The 19,577-nt window shown below is 32.8% G+C and overlaps 2 protein-coding genes across 2 annotated transcripts; both read right to left on the bottom strand.

Annotated features, from left to right (window-relative positions):
• Nucleotides 1-1,742: 1,742 nt before the first annotated feature.
• On the bottom strand, nucleotides 1,743-5,944 carry LOC107853247 (LRR receptor-like serine/threonine-protein kinase SIK1). The gene is made up of 2 exons (XM_047410641.1): nucleotides 4,228-5,944; nucleotides 1,743-3,862 (listed from the first exon to the last, which is right to left on the bottom strand). The coding sequence occupies exons 1-2, from the start codon at nucleotides 4,553-4,555 to the stop codon at nucleotides 3,291-3,293; spliced, it is 900 nt and encodes a 299-aa protein (XP_047266597.1). The 5' UTR covers nucleotides 4,556-5,944; the 3' UTR covers nucleotides 1,743-3,290.
• Nucleotides 5,945-6,301: 357 nt separating this feature from the next.
• LOC107853245 (receptor kinase-like protein Xa21) lies at nucleotides 6,302-10,276 on the bottom strand. Its single transcript, XM_047410640.1, has 3 exons — nucleotides 9,272-10,276; nucleotides 6,873-8,855; nucleotides 6,302-6,786 (listed from the first exon to the last, which is right to left on the bottom strand). The coding sequence occupies exons 1-3, from the start codon at nucleotides 10,245-10,247 to the stop codon at nucleotides 6,431-6,433; spliced, it is 3,315 nt and encodes a 1,104-aa protein (XP_047266596.1). The 5' UTR covers nucleotides 10,248-10,276; the 3' UTR covers nucleotides 6,302-6,430.
• Nucleotides 10,277-19,577: the final 9,301 nt, after the last annotated feature.

Genomic DNA, 19,577 nt, shown 5'->3' with positions numbered 1-19,577 from the left:
CCATCCTTAGTTCACTCGGTGCTGAATCCTACTCTCAACTGAATAGACACTGAACTGATTAACTAATCTGAATTGATTAATTGGACTAAACTGGTTAACTGAACTGAGCTGATTAACTGAACTGACGCTAGTGGGATTGTTTAGTGGAGGTAAACTGAGTTTACTGAATTCCGATGACGGATGGAATATACTGAGTTTCTGAGGACTGATTGAGAGTACTGAAGTTACTGAGAGCACTAGAATTACTGAAGTTCTGATATCACTGAGTACTGAGATTACTGAACTATTAAGATTACTGTGAATTCTGAATTAGTGAACATTCCTGAGTCACATAACGGACTGAATTCTATGGAACATGGCTTGACTGAGAGTATCATGAAAACATGACATGGCTCTAGGTACACAGCTATATTTTTTGGGTACGAGTACCCCCAGGACTCGATGGAAGAAAACTGACACACATGACTGACTTGATTACAAGACCAACATCCACAATCCATAATATCATAACTTGGGGATTTTCATGAAGTACATGGTTATTATACATCTTATACATAAGTAGGATTTGCAAGAAAGCATAGCATAATCTCATAAGACTAGTTCATGAACAATCCAACAACATTTACTATTCATAATACCATGAATAAGGATTTCATACTACACATGGTTATCATATTCTAGGTTATGGAAGATAATGCATATAACATGTACACATTTGCATGACTCCAATTTCATGAGCATTCCATATCATAACAACAATACACGACAATTAGCATGAAATTCATGTTGAGTCATAAGGAAAAGAGCATAGTCTTTTCATTTAAGTTTTATTTAGCTATAATACATGATTTCTAGTCTCTTAGGTATTTTATCAAACACCTTTCATGCACACTTTGTGGTATAGGCATATTCATCACATTAGTAATTCAAACCACCAAAAAATTCATGTATTTCAATTTGCATGTCATCCTAGTTTCATGATATCATATAAAGATGCTAACTTTGGAAGTGTATCACAATCAATCATACAAACATAATCAACCCATAACATGACTTCATAATTCATAATTTAAAAGAGGGTTCTTGAACTTTATGGATGAAAAGAATCCATAAATCAACACTACGCATACCTTAGCTTGTGATTCTATGAAGATTGGTGGAAAAATTCTTGAAATTTGATGGTGAATTCACTTGGAATTGAATCTTCTATGAAAACCTTAGCTTGTGTTCTTGAAAGGATTTTGAGATAAAGAGTATGTTTTTGTGAAATAAGGGCTTAATTCCGTGTTTAGGCATTATATAGGGGTGGGAAAAGGACCATTTTTCCCCAAAAATGGGCTGTTTAAGTCACCTGGACACCCACATGTGCGGTGCAAACTTTATCGCACATATTAGAGTGTGCGTCGCACATCTTATCGCATATATTAGGGTATGCATCGCACACCTTATCGCACACCTTAGGTTGTGCGTCGCACACCTTATGTCAGGCGACGTACTCCACTTTGAAAAGTCATAACTTCTTGCTCAGGTGTCGGATTTGGGAGAAATTGGTATCATTAGAAAAATAATTCAAAGAGATTTTATTTGATATATAGTAGATCCTCTAATTCGTATTGAAATTCACCCAAGTTTTGACGCTCACTAAAACTTGAACGATAAGAAAGCTTTCAACTTGTACTTGAGTTAGGGAACTTCTATGATCTAAATTCATGCTCAAATAGATTCTCACACTACATAATTGATTAACACACTAAATTTATATATAGGATTCGAGGCTTTTGAAATGTCTACGCATAGGAATGATGGATTTTCATTCTAGTTCAAAATGTGGGGTATTACAGTATAGATCTATTGACTTCCAATAGTAGATTTCCCCTTTGGTAAGTGGACCAATTCCCAGGTGTTATTGGTCTGTAAAGCATTTATTTTTTCAATCATAGCATCTCTCCACCCTGGATGTTCTAATTCTTTGCTAACAGTCTTTGGTATAGGTACATTAGATAGGGTGAATACAAAGGTATAATATAATAGGGGCAACTGATGATAACTTAAACAGTTATATCTCTCTGGTTGTTGATTTCGAGTAGTGCGTATACCACTGTGTATGGCAATTGGTGGGGTCACTGCATCTGCTGAAGGCATGACTGGAGCAGGTGTCAAAGGAGTATGAGATGAATCATCAGGAGCTACCAGTGTATCTGGACTAGGAGTATTACTATCATTAGTATTGTTAAGAGGACGAGCACGTTGGGTGTATATTTGAAACGGACGAGGAGTAGCGGTTAGGGGGTTGTCTAGAAGACTGATTTGATGTGGAGGAAGTATAGGTACCGATAAAACATGAGGAATTAAACTTCTTCTTGTAGTGCTGGGTGTAAAATAGGGAGATGTTTCAAAAAATGTCACATTTGCACTGAAAAAATATTTATTCGATTTTGGATCATAGCGCTCGTAACCTTTTTGGTGACGAGAGTATCCTAGAAAGACACACTTAATTGATTTCGGTTGGAGTTTGTCATTTCTAGTACTTTGATCATGGACAAAGCAATTACATCCAAACACTCTCAAAGGTAGACGATAAGGATTTTGACCATGAAAGAGAACTGAGTAAGGACTTTGTTGTTGCAACACAGTGGAGGGCATTCTATTTATCAAATAACAAGCAGTGAGAACAACATCCCCCCAAAAACGAAAAGGGGCGTGATGGTGTATGAGTAAAGTTCAAGTTGTCTCAATGAGATGCATATTTTTAGATTTGGCAACTCCATTTTGTTGAGGATATATGTACAAGAAGCCTGATGAGTGATTCCCTAAGACGACATGAAACTGGCAAAGGGTGAAGATAAGTACTCCTTTGCATTATCACTACATAATACCTTAATTGAAACACCAAATTGATTGTTTATTTCAGCATAGAATTTTTGAAAAATAGAGAATACTTCAGAATGATTTTTCATTAAAAATACCCATGTGCAAAGAGAAAAATATCAATAAAGGTAACGAAATACTGAAATCCTAAACTTGAAACAACACGACTAGGACCCCATACATCTGAGTCAACAATGTCAAACATACATATGGCCCTGTTATTGATTCTTTTGGGAAACGAAGTGAGACTATGTTTCCCAAGTTGACAAGACTCGCATTCAAAAGAAGACAGTGGAAAGACTAGGAATTAATATTTGAAGCTTTGCTAGACTCGGGTGATCAAAACGGTTGTGGAGAAGATCAGTTGAGGCAGCAAAAGTGAAGGCAACTGGTGGTGGTGTTTTTGACATGTGATACAGTCCCTATGACTCATATCCTGTTCCAATAGTCTTCCCCGTTCTCTGGTCCTGTACAACAACAGATTCAGCCAAAAAAGTGACACTACAATTTAGGCGTTTGGTTAATTTGCTAACAGAAATCAAATTAAATGGACATTCAGGAGCAAATAAAACTGAGTTTAAGGAAATAGAGGGAAGAAGTTGCACGTCCCCTATTCCTTTTACTGCAATTCGAGATCCATTAGCAAGGGTAACTGCGCTAAGGGTTGTGGAGTGGATAAGATTTGAGAATAGATTCTGATTGCCAGAGATATGGTCAGATGCACAAGATTGAGGAATAGTCCCAACAAGATAGGAGATAGAATGAGGAATAGTCCCAACAAGGTTGGTAAAGGTCAGATAAAGTTCTTCAATGTTGGGTATGACAAAACACATGTTTGGTGGGAGGCTTCCTGATAGATTATTGTTTGAAAGAGAAATCAATCTCAGCCTGGATATGTTGAAGTTCTCCATCTCAAGTTGACCACTAAAACTATTATGCACAAGATCAAGTTCCTCCAACTCAACAAGATTGCTTATCTCTTTGGGTATTTCACCTGTCAACACAAGGACAAAAAGGAATACTAGTGAGTTAATTAGCATAAGTTGTACGTCTTGCTATCACATTGCTTACATACCAGTAAAACTATTTTCTTCAAGATATAAAAATTGCATCTTGGTTAAGTTGCCAATCTCCAATGGTAAGAATCCACTAAGATTGTTCTGCCACAGTGACAAAATTTGAAGCGACGAGATATTGAATATGGAGATTGAGACTGAGCTGGTAATCTGGTTTTTCTCCATGGAGAACACCAAATTAACAAGATTTCCAATTTCTTGTGGAATTATCACTTAATGTGTAATAAAATAATTGTGATGTAATTAGATACAATATTACTAGCATTCATAAGATAAAACATACCCATGAAATGGTTAGTTCCGAGATCCAATTTCTGCAAGTTACTCAATCTTCCAATTTCACTACGTATTGGTCCCTCAAACTCATTTATTGATAAAGACAAAATTTGAAGTTGTGAACAATTTGATAAGCTTGTAGGCATATGACCATAAAGCTTGTTTATGGATAAATGAAGCCCTTTGAGTATTGGGAGATCATTGCATAAATCATTGGGAAGATATCCCGATAAGCTATTTCTTGTAAATGCAATGACTTTGATTCTTGAGATATTGAAAATCATGAATGGCATAGAACCTGTTAGCTGATTATATTGTATGCCCAACAATTTCATGTTGTGAAGATTGTTGATCCCTTCTGGTATATTTCCTTGAAGTGAATTATAAGATATATCTAAAGTCTCCAACCTCGAGGCATTCGAGAGTGACAGAGGAATAGAGCCTATGAGATTGTTACCCCTCAAGTTTAATTCTCTAAGGTTTCCAATCACTTTTGGTATCTGGCCCTCTATGGAATTGAAATTCAGATTCAAAGTATCAAGTGTGGATATATTAGAAAATGAAGAAGGGATAGAACCGGTGAAACTATTATTCCTAAGATTTAGAACTTGAAGTTCGTGTAAAAACCCAAACCAAGAGGGAACCTCCTCTCTTAATTTGTTAAAACTTAAATCAAGAAACTTAAGCCGACGCAAGTAGTCGATTTCTCGAGGCAAATTTCCCTGGAAATTGTTACTTCCCAAGTCAAGAGAAACAAGAAATGAGAGGTTTCCAAATTCACGGGGAAATGAGAGGTTTCCTGCCTGTAAGAGCCATGTTAGAAAGATTCAAGGACTTCACTCGCTAGTGACGAGAACCACAAGCCACTCCTACCCAATGACAAACAGAAATAGCGGGAGACCAACTTTCATCCAAGAAGTGAAAGGGGTCCGAAATAATTTGGGATTTTAAGGAAAGAAGAGCTAATTGATCAGTGGTAATGTTGGTTTGGGTCATGACCGAACTAGCCACAAGCAAGAAGAGTGTTGAGAGAAAAAATGTGAAGGCTTTCACCATTATTGCAATAATTAGTAGGTATGCTCTATACCATGTGGTTTTGAGACTTTAAATAGAAGTGAGATATCCCTTTTGGTCATACCAATACTAATACCACCAAATCAACCAAGCCATTCACATCTCAATCAGAATTATAACTATGGTTGCAAAAAGTCCTCTAATCAGCCAAACACTTGGCAAGTCAACCAAGACTTTGCAAATTGCCTTGCTTTCATATCCTGTCGAATTGTGTAGTGAAGAGTAGTGCCACATTTACTAACTTACACTATAGTGCCATCTCAATATAAATCAGGTTTAGTCAACCTAGCACTAGTGGATTTATCCCAGGCAATGAGAGCCTTCCTAGAGGTAGTCAAATTTTTTTCAATGAATTATGTTCTATCAAGATTAATAATTTCATTCAGTATAAAGATTTTATTAATTATAATGTTTATGAAAAAATGCCCTATTAACACTCACTTAGGCTATGTTGATGATACTATTCTTTTTTTTCCTCAGGTAATAGCAACTCTCTAGCTCTTATGCTATGAACATATCTCTGGCCAACTACTGAACATGAATAAATCCTGCTATTTGGTGGTTCCAATAACTAATGCTGATAGACTTGAGGAATTAAACCAACTCAGTGGCGTAACTGGTAAAGGTTCCTCCATGTGATCAGGAGGTCACGGGTTCGAGCCTTGGAAACAGAATAGGTTGCATATGGTATGATCTCTTCTGCTTATATTATCCTGAGCCTCATTAACTTCAAGATTTTCATGATTATCAATTTGATTTTTATCAAAGTACCCAAAATTTCACAATTAGTAAGGCAACTCTATTTCATCAGAATATTGCTTCCACATAACAAGTAAGAAAACATAAACTCAGTCAGGGTGACTTATGGAGATACAGGGAAGGACTAAACCAAGGATAGTAGCGGAACAAGAGCAACTGCCTTCTTTGATGTTCGAAAACTTGATGAAGGAGGAACATCACAGGGATATTATTGGACCACTTATTATATAAGGTACCCAGGATTTAAATTTAGTTAAAAGGCAGTAATGAGATTCATTGCAACCAGCTAGGATTCCTGTAAACAGAATCAATGCACAAATCAAGTGCTAAAACCAAAAAAATAACCAACAATTTAGCAAAAGTTTGCAGCAAACAAGTCATTTGGTACTACATGCTCCACATTCAAGAAGCTGAATCTTGGTCTTCTGTAGCATTCCTACAACATCTTTCATGTTAGTCCTTCTCGCCGGAGATTCAGCACAACAATCTAATGCCACTTTCATGATTGATGCCACAACATCTAGCTCCTTCTGTAAGCCTTTATCCATTGGTGTTACCAAGTTTGCATCTACGATGTGCATTACTTCCTTTGGAAGTGAATAACTCACCCACTGCTTCAAGCTAAGATCTCCCTCAAACTCATTAGGCTTTCTCCTAGTAAACGTTTCCAGCAACATGACCCCATAACTATAGACGTCACACTTTGTTGACACTAGTCCTTCCAGTCCATACTCTACAGTCAAACAATTTATTTAAAGATGCAATATACTTTCTAGGTGGGAAAAAAAAAAGAGTAATCAGCAAAACTAAGAGAAGTACCTGGCGCAATATACCCCAATGTTGCTAAGGTTTTAGTGTATAAATTACCCTGATCTTCACCAAGCAGTTTTGAAATGCCAAAGTCGCTTAGGTGGGCAACCATATCTTCATCCAGCAAGACGTTACTAGGCTTCACGTCACAGTGAATCACTGGCAAGGAGCACCCGTGGTGAAGATATTCCAAAGCACATGCCACATCTATCATTATGCTTAGTCTCTGCCGGATGTCGAGGAAGTAGTTGTGCGAATACAAATACTTCTCAAGACTTCCATTAGGCATATACTCGAGCACTAAAGCCTTGAAATCAAGATTGGAACAACTAGTAATGACTTTAACGAGATTCCTATGGCGAAAGCTGCACAAAACTTCACATTCCGTATCAAAACTCTTGAATGCCGCATCCCTGAACACTTTTACTGCAATGACAGTTCCACTTCTGAGAACGCCTTTGTAAACAGAGCCAAAACTTCCAGAACCAATCCGATTACTCTCGCTAAGCGCATCAGTTGCTTGGATCAATTCATAGTATGAAATTCTTTCTCTTGTTGCAGCAGACAATGAATCATCTTGTTGAGGAGATCTTTTACCTCTTCTGTACTTTATCCAAACAAACACAAAAGTAATAGGAACAAATAAAAGTGCAAGTCCTAGAAAAAGAAATAGAACTAGAAACTTTTTCCTATTTGATTTGTGCTTTGATGAAGTGGGGCATGGTGGAACATTAAATCTTGAAGAACCACACAATGCCTCATTGTCGATGAAGAACTGACTCGAGAGGTTCTTGAAAGGACCCCCCGAGGGTATTTCACCATACAACTTGTTATCAGAAACATTGAAATACTTCAGATTTTGAAGTTTCTCCAATGACCTGGGAATGATTCCAGATATATTGTTATGAGAAAGGTCTAGAAATTCCAAACCTAACATGGTGCTCACTGAGTCAGGTATAGATCCTTGCAACTTGTTGCATCTCAAAGAAAGGTGCACCAGAGTTTGCAATCCTCCAATTTCTCTTGGAATTTCATTTGAGAATTGATTCATTGACAGATCTATCAGTGTGGCAGCCTTTAGATTTCCAATTCCTGGAGGTAAAGAACCTACCATGTTGTTTGACGATAAGTCAAGAACTACTAGATCATGAAGGCTCCCTAAGCTTGGTGGTATATTGGAACTCAATTTATTGGAACCCAGATGTATCTCCCTAAGGGAAGTAATATTCCCTAAACAATTAGGAAGAGATGCTGAAAGTTGATTTTGACCCAAGTAAATATCACCCAAATGCTGCAATATACATATATGATCACCAATAAATCCTGTAAGTTTGTTGCTACTCAAGTTGAAGCGTTGAAGGTTTCTCAAGTTGCCAATTGATGTTGGAATTGATCCGACCAAGTTATTTCCAGAAAGATCAAGGTCTAATAAGCTGCTTAAGTTCCCAACTTCATTTGGAATTCGCCCTTTGATTTTGCAATTGTTGGCGTAAAATTTTCTAAGAGAGGTGGAAAGGTTTCCCGTGGAGGCTGGAAGCATGCCATTTAGAGGGTTGAAAGGTAGATAAAGAACTGTTAAATTTCTACAATTGGTTAAGGAAGTTAGGAAGCTTAATGATGAATCGCTGGTGAAATTGTTTTCCCCCAAGTTTAGGAATTGTAGATGAGTCAAATATCCAAGAGAATTGGGAATCAAGCCAGTGAGTTTGTTGTTGGCAAGCTCAAGAATTTTAAGTTTTGAACAATTGGAGATTGAATGAGGAATGGTCCCAACAATATTGGTTAAGTTGGCCAGATAAAGCACTTCAATGTTGGGTAAGATAGAACACATGTTTGGTGGGAGGCTTCCTGATAGATTGTTGTCTATAAGATCAATTATTCTCAGCCCTGATATGTTGAAGATCTCCATTGGGAGTGAACCACTAAAACTATTAACTGCAAGACTTAGTAGCTCCAACTCAATGAGATTGCTTATCTCTTTGGGTATTTCACCTGGAAACAAATATAGTAGATTATTAGTGAGTTTAAATAGTTGGTTAAATCTAGTAAACCTATTTTTCCTAAGATATAAGAATTGTGTCGTGGTTAAGTTGTCAATCTCCCGTAGTAGAATCCTTTTTAAAAAGAAAAAAAAATTAAAGACCTAATGGGCCACTTTATTAATCCCGTGGTAGAATCCACTAAGATTTTAACTTTTATATTGTTGGTCATACGAAAGTATTAAAAGAAAAAAGAAAAAAATACGTATATTTGAACAGAACCATTAATTTGGCTTCTCTCCATACCTAATATCACAAAACTTAGATAGCTCAATTAATTCAGTAACTGAAATTATCCCTGCAGTTACTGTCTAATAAAATAAAATTTTGAAGCAATTAGACACAAACACTCATAGGATAAAAACATACCTGTGAAATCATTTATTGATAAAGACAATCTTTGAAGTTGTGAACAATTCGACATACTTATAGGCATATGACCGTGAAGATTGTTTTTGGATAGATAAAGCCCTTTGAGTATTGGGAGACCATTGCATAAACCATTTGGGAGATTTCCTGATAAGCTATTGACAGTAAATGCAATGATTTCGATCCTAGAAATATTGAAAATTGTGAATGGTATAGAACCCGTAAGTTGATTAGCTTGTATGGATAGCACTTTCATGTTGTGAAGATTGCCGATCCCTTCTGGAATGTTTCCTTGAAGTGAATTATGAGATATCTCCAAAGTCTCCAACCTTGAGGCATTCGAGAGTGACAGAGGAATAGAACCTATGAGCTTGTTACCCCTCATGTTTAGTTCTCTAAGATTTATAAGACTTCCAATCACTTTTGGTATTTGGCCCTCTATGGAATTGTATTTCATATTCAAAGTCTCAAGTTTGGAAATATTAGAAAATGAATAAGGTATGGAACCAGTGAAACTATTATTCCCAAGATTTAGAACTTGAAGTTCGTGTAAAAACCCAAACCAAGAAGGAACCTTCCCTCTGAAGTTGTTGACACTCAAATCAAGAAACTTAAGCCGACGCAAGCGTGCCATTTCTTGTGGTAAATTTCCATGGAAATTGTTGCTTCCCAAGTCGAGAGAAACAAGAAATGAGAGGTTTCCAAGATCACGGGGTATCCTGCCCGTAAGAGCCATGTTAGAAAGATTCAAGGACTTCACTCGCTGGTGGCGGAAGCCACAAGTGATTCCAACCCAATGGCAAACGGACATAGTGAGAGACCAACTTTCGTCCAAGAAGTGAAAGGGGTCTGAAACGATTTGAGATTTTAAGGAAAGAAGAGTCAATTGATCAGTGGTAATGTTGGTTTGAGTCATGGCTGAAGTAGCCATAAGCAACAAGAGTGTAAAGAGAAAAAATGTGAATGCTTTCTCCATTATTACAAAAATTAGTAGGTATGCTCTATAACATGTGGTTTTGAGTCTTTAAATAGCAATGAGGTCTCCCTTTTGGTCTTCATGATTTTGGAAGAAAATACTTTTCTTCATTCATTCGGTTATGTTCAGTGGCTGGGTCAAAATTTTCATCAAGAAATTTTAAAATATACAGAAGTAAATTCATGAAAAAATCAAAGAGTGTCATTACGTAATATATACATAAAAGATATTTTTACGTACCTACACAGTGTATTTTTTCGACGAACATGTGGCTCTGCCATTGGTCATATCAATTCTAATTTCACCAAGTCTTGCACGCTTCAATCAGACAAAGTCTTGCTTTATTTTCTCTAGACTAGTCTTTATGTTCCTCTAATAAGTTAATTTTAATAACATATATTATACGGTCGAGAAATATTTTTACATAATTTGCATATTTTATATGTTTATAATCCTTTTATCTCTAGCTAAGACAGAATCGGTATACTTTTACATTCAAGTTACTTTTGGTAGAAGTTAATTTAGCTCATTTTTATATGGGGAGGTAGCATAAAAGTAGCTTTTAATTATTTTTTATAATTTATTTGCAATTTCGACTTGTTTGAGAGTATGTTTTTGTGATTTTATTTTTTAATAAAAGAATGCATAACATTAATTTGTATTGGCTGGCATCATTTTAGAGAATTTTTCAGGTTATCTGAGCCTCAAAGACATGGCAAAATTGGAGAAGATAAAAAATACACCAAATCTTTATAAAAACGTACATTTGGTGGCAAAGTTATTCCTCTAATCTTTAAGTATTTTATGTGATTAGCATAGAATATAATTGTTTCTAGTCACTAATTTTTAGGTAATATATATATATATATATATATATATATATATATATATATATGACAACATGAAAAACTATTTACATTGTTGATCAAAGATAGCACGGTTAGCAATTATTCTATCGAATTTTAATATGTCGACGGGACTATTTACTTTTAATTTTTAGGATGTTGTTACATTGTTTATAAATTCTAAAAAAGTACGCAATATGTTTAGATTGTCTTATTTTAAATGTTTTTAAGCCAAAATAGCTTTTAAACACTTTATTTTTAATTTTTTCTTAGGTGTCCTGTTTTCTAGACATGCTATATCTCTTTTATTTTAAATGTTTTTGTAGTTAATTAGTTTAAAATGGAGGATTCTCTTATTATCTCAAAATTGTATTTTTCTTTACGGCTTTTCCAAATGACATAATCATTGTTATTTCAGCATTGTCAGCCTATAATGTCTACTGAAACGCCATTCTCCTTGTATCATTTACTTTTCAATCAGAATTATAATATGGTGCAAAAATTCCCCTAATTAGCCAATGACTTTTGCAAGTCAGCCAAGTATTGCTTTATTTTCTCTAGAATTGTGTGGTGCAAAAATGGAATGTCATGTTCCTCTAATAAGTTACAATTGTTAACTTATACTATACGTTCAACAAATATTTTTACATGATAAGCATAATTTTATATAATTGTTCGTAACATTGTTTATTAATTATTATCCTTTTATCTCTAGGACACAGACTTTAACATTCTAGTTATTTTTTGTAGAAAAGAAAATGCAGTCTTTTCTCTTATCTTCTTCTATGCCAAGCAGGCGGAGCTAGAGTTCTAATTACGAATTCAGCAGAATTCAATATATTTGACCTCAAAATAAATGGAATAATTTTAAGAAAATGATCATAGAATTCAAATTCTATTTTCTAGTCATTTTAATTTGTTGGCTTGTTCTATATAACTTCTATACATATCTTATACATATAAATATTCTGTACGAAAATTATATAGTTTCGATATACAATTTATATAATAATTGTACAGTTTTTTTTTTTACACATTTTATACAACAATTATATAATGTTTATACACTTTCTACACATTTTTTAATATATATTTTATACATATACATACTTGATAGAACTATACAATTTCTATACATATATAAATATTCTATATAACAATTATACCATTTTTATATAATTATATTTAATTATTATTTTTAAATAATAAAAAAGAAGAATATTTTTCTATTAAAAATTTGTATCGAAAAAAAAAACTGAAATATTTTAGAAAATGGCCGAATGGCCCAAGTTAAAAACTGTATTTGTATTGTATATGGACTGTATCAATATGATATATAAACTGTATTTGAACTATATAGATCCAATGGTTATTTGACTTCTTTCTATTACTTCACTTAAACTGTGTATGTGCTAAGGAGATCTCGTTGAGGTAAATTTCATGCTTAATGTTAAATGTTGTTAGTTCAGCATTGTCGGATTGTGATGCCTATTGAGTACACGTTCTTTCCACACTCATGCATTCCGAGTACAAGTGGACCATGATGCTTGATTGAGTCAAGAGGGTCTACTCCTCGAGATCTTTTGTGAGCTGCTTGGCAAATATGTAACGCCATACTGCTATGTTGGCTATGTTGTTATTTTGTGAAGACATATTTATGTACTCTTTATCACTATTAAGACAAACTCTACTGTTAATGTTATTACTGATTGATTGTCTTATCCACATCTAACTGGTGTCGATAAGCATCAGATATTCTGCTAAAAGTATAAATATACCCTCGAACTATAATGAATGGTACGTATATACCCTCCGTCATACATTGGGTACACATATATCGCTACCATTAATGAAATGGTACGCATATGTCCCTCACACTAACAGTAGGAATATAATGTATTTTTATGACGAACATATGGCTCCACCTCTGGTCATATCAATTCTAATTTCACCAAGTCTTGCACGTTTCAATTAGAATTGTAAATATGGTTCATAAATTCCCCTAATCAGACAAAGACTTGTGCAAGTCAACCAAGTCTTGCTTTATTTTCTTTAGAATTGTGTGGTGCAAAAATGGTATGCCATGTTCCTCTAATAAGTTAATTTTACCAACTTATATTATACGTTTGAGAATTGTTTTTACATGATTAAGATAGTTTAGGGAGAAAAGTCTGAAATATACCTAAACTTTAGCGAAATTTGTTGTAACATATTTCAACTTTGCGGGGGTTCTATCGCCCCTTAAATTATTTTTTACCGTATATCTGTGACATATATTTGCTAGCTGGATCACTGTGTGAGTACACGCACACTGTGCACGTAAAGATGTGAACTGATCCAACTAAGCAAATATATGCCACAGCTAAGTGTCGTGTCTTCTAAGCATTTTCTATCTCTTTTATTTTAAATGTTTTTTAGTTAGTTTAAAATGGAGGATTCTCTTATTATCTCAACATTGTATTTTTCTCGGAAAAATTACAGAAACTAGCATCCTTAAAACTATAATTACAATAAATAGCAACACCTCTTCAAAATTGCAACTTATAGCAAAAGTAGCAATATTTTACCCACTTCATAGTAATAGAAGAATATGTATTTTTCAGTTGTACATATGTATTTATGAGTAATACATATATATTTGTATATGTATTTGTATAGCAAGATTTTACTTAAATACAAAATACAATTTGCTATTTTTCGTAATATGAAACTGTTGTTATAAAAGTTTTAATTAAGGCTACAGAGTTGCTATTTCTGAAATTTCTCTATGGATTTTCCAAATGGTATAATTATTGTTATTTCAGGATTGTCGGTCTATGAAGTCTACTGGTTAATCGTAGAAGAAACTATAAACAAACGTTTAAGAACTCTTTACAAAGACTCAAATACAATAAAAAAATAAAAAACAATTTGAATTTTTCTGTTATGTGGGGCATAGAATGGGGCGAGTTAGGTAATAATCATAACTTTTGCAAAAGTCAATTGTACGCATTTTTTATTAAAATTCTCCGCCATGAAAAGCAAAAATGATTTCCATTATTAGTGGTGGATACATCACAGAGATATCAAGTTTATCTTAATTCAGTATTTTTAATGCAAAGATAAATTTATGTGTAGAAATTTATTAAATTTGAACCAAAAGTAAGTTGTAACTCATAGTTTTACAAATACAATAGGTTCAATGTTAAAATCTTTAAAATTAAATTCATAAAATTTTAATCTGAATTTGCCTATGTCATTAAATGTGAGAATGACATGTAGTTGGTGTTTGACTTGGAAAAAAAAAAATTTGAGTGGCAAATCTTGAAAGAAATATAGTTAGTGCTTGACTTGGAAATGTACATTTAGTGCACATGATATGATTACAATTTCTTGGAAGTAGATACTTTAAAATGGCTAAACATTTTCCTATTGGTTGATTTTTCCAATGTTAATGACCCATTCAATTTGCCAAAATTTTTAGGATTGAGCACAATATATTTTCATAATTGACTGATTTTAGCTCAACACAACATAACCCACCTCCATGGGGTTATTCGCACATGAAATTTTTTTGGGTGATATTTAATTTTATTTCCTTTAGCACTTTAATAAACGAAAACTGGCCGAAAATGTCCTTGACAGCGAAAAACGAAAAAAAAAAAAAAAAGACACAAGGCAAAAAAAATTGCTAGGCATAAGTTCCATAACACAAGTTATGCCTCAAGACAAAATTCTCTTAAACTCTTGCCCTGCGAAATAGATGTTACTCCCTCCATTAATTTTTACTTGTCCACTTTAGACTTTCCATGATCTTAGGAAACAATGATTAATATGATTTTTTTTTTTTACCACAATATCCATATTAATTCATGTATGTGGTGGAAAGATTTGAAATTTTGCTACTGATCGATGATGAATCTATGTGAAATAAATGAAATGATCATTTATTGACCAAATGAATTTTGTGCAAATTGTTAGTGTCTCTGGTATGTCTCATGGGTTCAACGTCTGTTGTGCACAAGTGATTTAGGAAGATTATTTTGTTTTATCGTCTATATAATGTCCCGTGCACGAGTAAATAGGTGTTTAGTCTACTTTGAAATAAGCATAAAAGAAAATATACTCATCTTAGATTTATATGATGACCATCAGGCTACCCTCGGAAAAGATTGAGCCCAACTTTGAAGGCTCTGTAGAACTCTAAATTTGAACCAACTTTGAAGGCTCTGTAGAACTCTAAATTTGAATGTAATATTATTACTAGTATTTTTTTGAGACGTTCTCTCAAAAGGCTGCACCGTGTAAAGTCCATGCGAGCAGATTTATTGCAACAGAATCATGCACTAATCAAGTGCTAAAACGAAAATGAGAATGCAAGAAGTGATAAAAGAATATTAACTTTGTTCTAGAGTATTTTTTATCAACTCTTTTTTTTTTATAAAAGAATGCACAAAATTAAGAGCCCGTCTGGATAGAACTAAAATCTGGTCAAATCAGTTTTTAATCTCTTTTTTAAATTTTTTTTAAAGTGTTTGGTAAAATTTATTTTGAGTAAAACATCTAGTACTCCCTGAACTATGATTGAATTTGTCACGACACATGCTCCAACTTCATGGGAGTCCTATTATCCCCCCTGAATTTAATTTTAGCGTGTTTTTGTCAACCTTTTCAGCTGATGTAGCACCTTTTTAGATGACGTGGCATCATAGATGTGGACCCCATTTTTATGTAATAAAAGCGTCACGTCAGTATAAAAGGGTGATAAAAATACATTAAAATTGACTTGAGTGGAGTAATAGGACCCTTGTGAAGATGGAGTGTCGTAGCAACTTTTGTCATAATTCAGGGTGTACTAGAGCTTATCTCTTTTTTTTTAGAATAAAAAATTATAAATAATTCATCTTATTTATGGTGTTAACAACTTTAAGAATATTTAAGTTATTTTGACAATAAAAGTGTTTAACGTCATTGGTTTACCAAACACATCAACTACTTTTTTCAATTCCAATACTTCTATCCAAACACTTATATGCTTAATATATATGCAATTATTTTAAACTTTTAATCACTTAAAATAAAAATTATTTTTTAAATCCTATTCAAACAGACTCTAATTTGTAGTGACTTCTATCAATTTAGAAAATTTTTCAGGTTACATGGAGCTCAAAGACTTCGATAAAATTGGAAAAGATAAAAAATACATCAAGTCTTTATAAACGTACATTTGGCAAAGTTATGTACAATAGCATAGCCTATAATTGATTCTAATCAATATATATATATATATATATATATATATATATATATATATATAGAAGTGGGATCTCTATAGTTAGTCTCTTTGTATCAGACCTGATCTTGTTAGCTTATGTTTTGATGAAGAACATCCTTCATCTTCACTTTTTGGCAAAGTGACAGCCATTAACGGGTTTGATTTGTCTTTACCGGTCACCGTTTGAACCGGACTAGCTGTACCAACATTCGGTACAGTGGATTTCTGAGCATTTAGTGGGAAATGCACACCCTTCTCATCCATTTTTTGAGGAGATGGAGAACTCTGAGTCTGAGTCTGTGTTTGTGCATCTGTCTTGCTTACATTTGTGTGATGGGCATCCCTACCTGACTACACTATCTAATAATACAAATTGTATATTGTCTTTACTATGTATCCAAGTTGTGCAGGGCAATTGAGTCGAAGCTCATTCCTGAGTCATCGTGTTCGTATGGATCCTGAGCATCCTGGAAGTGTGCAATACTATCATCTTCGTTTGACCTTGAAGAATTATTGTCTGTATTATTTATCTTTGGAACAGTTCTGTCTAAATTAGTGGGTTGTCCATCTGGCTGTCCATTTATATGTTTATCTTGTGTCTGGTTGGTAAAAAATCTGTCTAAAGTCTGTTTGATTATAGTCTCTATTGTTGTTTCATTTTTTCTTTTAGATATTAAAGTCTTCTTTAATACTAGATTCCACTTAAAGACATATTCTAAACTTTAGAGAAACAGACGAAATAATTATCATAACCTCCAACTATTATAAAAAAGCATTAATTAGTAAACAATCTAGGCTGATAGAAAATATACAAGAAGTAGAATTAGATATAACCTATACAAATAATAGATTGAAATATCAAATTAAGCTAAGAAAAATATATCTTAACTTAAACCACTTAGGATAACAAGATAGCTTCTTTAAACGCCTCGATTACTTAGATCTTAGATTTCAACAAGAAAAGAAATATAGAGTATTAAAAGATAACTCCACTATAAGGTGTAATTTCAACCAGGGTGAACATATATTACATTCAGAAGATAAACAATATAATACAATAATAGACTTTTTAATAAATTCAACCGAAAAAATTCAAGAAAAAGATATATAATAAGAATTTTAGAAGAGATAGAAGTTACTCAGAATAAACATAAAAAGACACTAGATAAGATAGAACAAAATTTAGATTATTGAAAGTCACAAGAAATAGAAATAGACAGAAAAATTCAGTATTTAAATCACAAATTTAATTTACAAAAAATACCTACAAAATTAGAAATTGAAAAGCTAATAAAAACCATAATAGAAAGACCTAAAGAATTAGAGAAACAGATATAACCTCTAACTATTATAAAAAAGCATTAATTAGTGAACAATCTAGGCTGATAGATAATATACAAGAAGTAGAATTAGATATAACCTATACAAATAGTAGATTGAAATATCAAACTAAGCTAAGCAAAAAATACCTTAACTTAAACCACTTAGGATAACAAGATAGCTTCTTTAAAACGCTTCGATTACTTAGATCTTAGATTTCAACCAGAAAAGAAATATAGAGTATTAAAAGATAACTCCACTATAAGGTGTAATTTCAACCAGGGTGAACGTATTTTACATTCAGAAGATAAACAATATAATACAATAGTAGACTTTTTAATAAATTCAAGCGAAAAAATTCAGGAAAAAGATAATAGTATAATAAGAATTTTAGAAGAGATAGAAGTTACTCAGAATAAACATAAAAAGACACTAGATAAGATAGAAAAAAATTTAGATTATTTAATGTCACAAGAAATAGAAATAGATAGAAAAATCCAGTATTTAAATCACAAATTTAATTTAGAAAAAATACCTACAAAATTAGAAATTGAAAGCTAATAAAAACCATAATAGAAAGACCTAAAGAATTAGAAGTAAAAACAACTCAATTAATATCTAAGCTTGTAGAACAAGTAGAAAATATAACAACAGAAATCAAAGATTTGCAAGAAATAACAAAAAGATTAGAAGAAATATCACTTTCATGAGTGAAGAAGATATAAATTATAGTAAAGCACTAGAAAAATCAAGAAGTTATCATAGCGAACCAGAAGGATTATCTAAGCATATACCTTCAAGTATAACAGATAAACTTGTATTAAAACAAAATAATACCATAATAGAGTTATTATTAGACTTACACAAAAAGATAGACATTTTAATTAAAGGCAAAGAAACTCAAAAACCTTTTCAGGAAGAACCGGAATTACCCAAACTACATAAGAAAATAGACATCTTAATAAAAAATAAAGAAGCTCAAGAGCCACCAAAAAATAACTTTGAAATAGAGGAACTTATTAACCAATTAAAACGAATTGAATTAACTCCTAAACAAGAAAGAAAAAATGTAATAAGAAAACCACAAAAATGGACTTTCTATCAAATAGACGGAGAACCATCAAAAATAATGAAAGACAAGGAGAAGAAAGACAAAGAATAAGTTTTTTGGAGAATAGAATAGGAAATAATAATATATTATCCAGAATATGCAGAAGACAACCTAATATGGACCAGAACCAAGAACTTAATGAAATAATAGATGTAGATAAAGATTTACAAATTTTCCAACAACATCAATTAAAATTATTAAATCCTAAAACATTATATAACGCATGATATTTTTCTACCGACAATCAGCTATATAGACATTATAAAGAAGAACAAATATCAGCTATAGGGGAAGATTTTAAAATACTAGATTTAGTAAATTCTAACTCTTTAAGACATATAAAAAATAATAAAATGATATTGATGCATATGGGTTTAATTGTTATAGGAATAAAAGGTCTAACTAGAAAGAATCTAGGATCCAAAGTATTAATAACAATATATGATGATAGATGGTCAGACATTAAAAAATCAAGAATAGGATTAACTGAAGTAGATATGACAAATAATGGAGGAATATTCTATATAAGTCCAGATTTCCTAATGAACTTAAAAGAATTTGGAAAAAACATTAAAATAGGAATCCAAACTAAAGGGTACAAAGAAATAAATAGTGGAAATAATTTATTAATGTGCATAGGGTTTATTGGAAAATTAACTTTAAGTAGTAATACTAAATTTAAACTAAAAGTAGATGATGTAGTTGAAATAATGGGAAATAAAGGCATAAGTTTAATAAAACCAATAAAAATAGACCCAGAAATATATGCAGGTTTAGAATGGAATTTAAACAAATTTACT

Source organism: Capsicum annuum, chromosome 4 (genome assembly GCF_002878395.1).
Source record: "Capsicum annuum cultivar UCD-10X-F1 chromosome 4, UCD10Xv1.1, whole genome shotgun sequence".
Lineage (NCBI taxonomy): Eukaryota > Viridiplantae > Streptophyta > Magnoliopsida > Solanales > Solanaceae > Capsicum > Capsicum annuum.
Note: the sequence above shows the minus strand (reverse complement) of the source record. Positions and strands in the feature narration are given on the sequence as shown.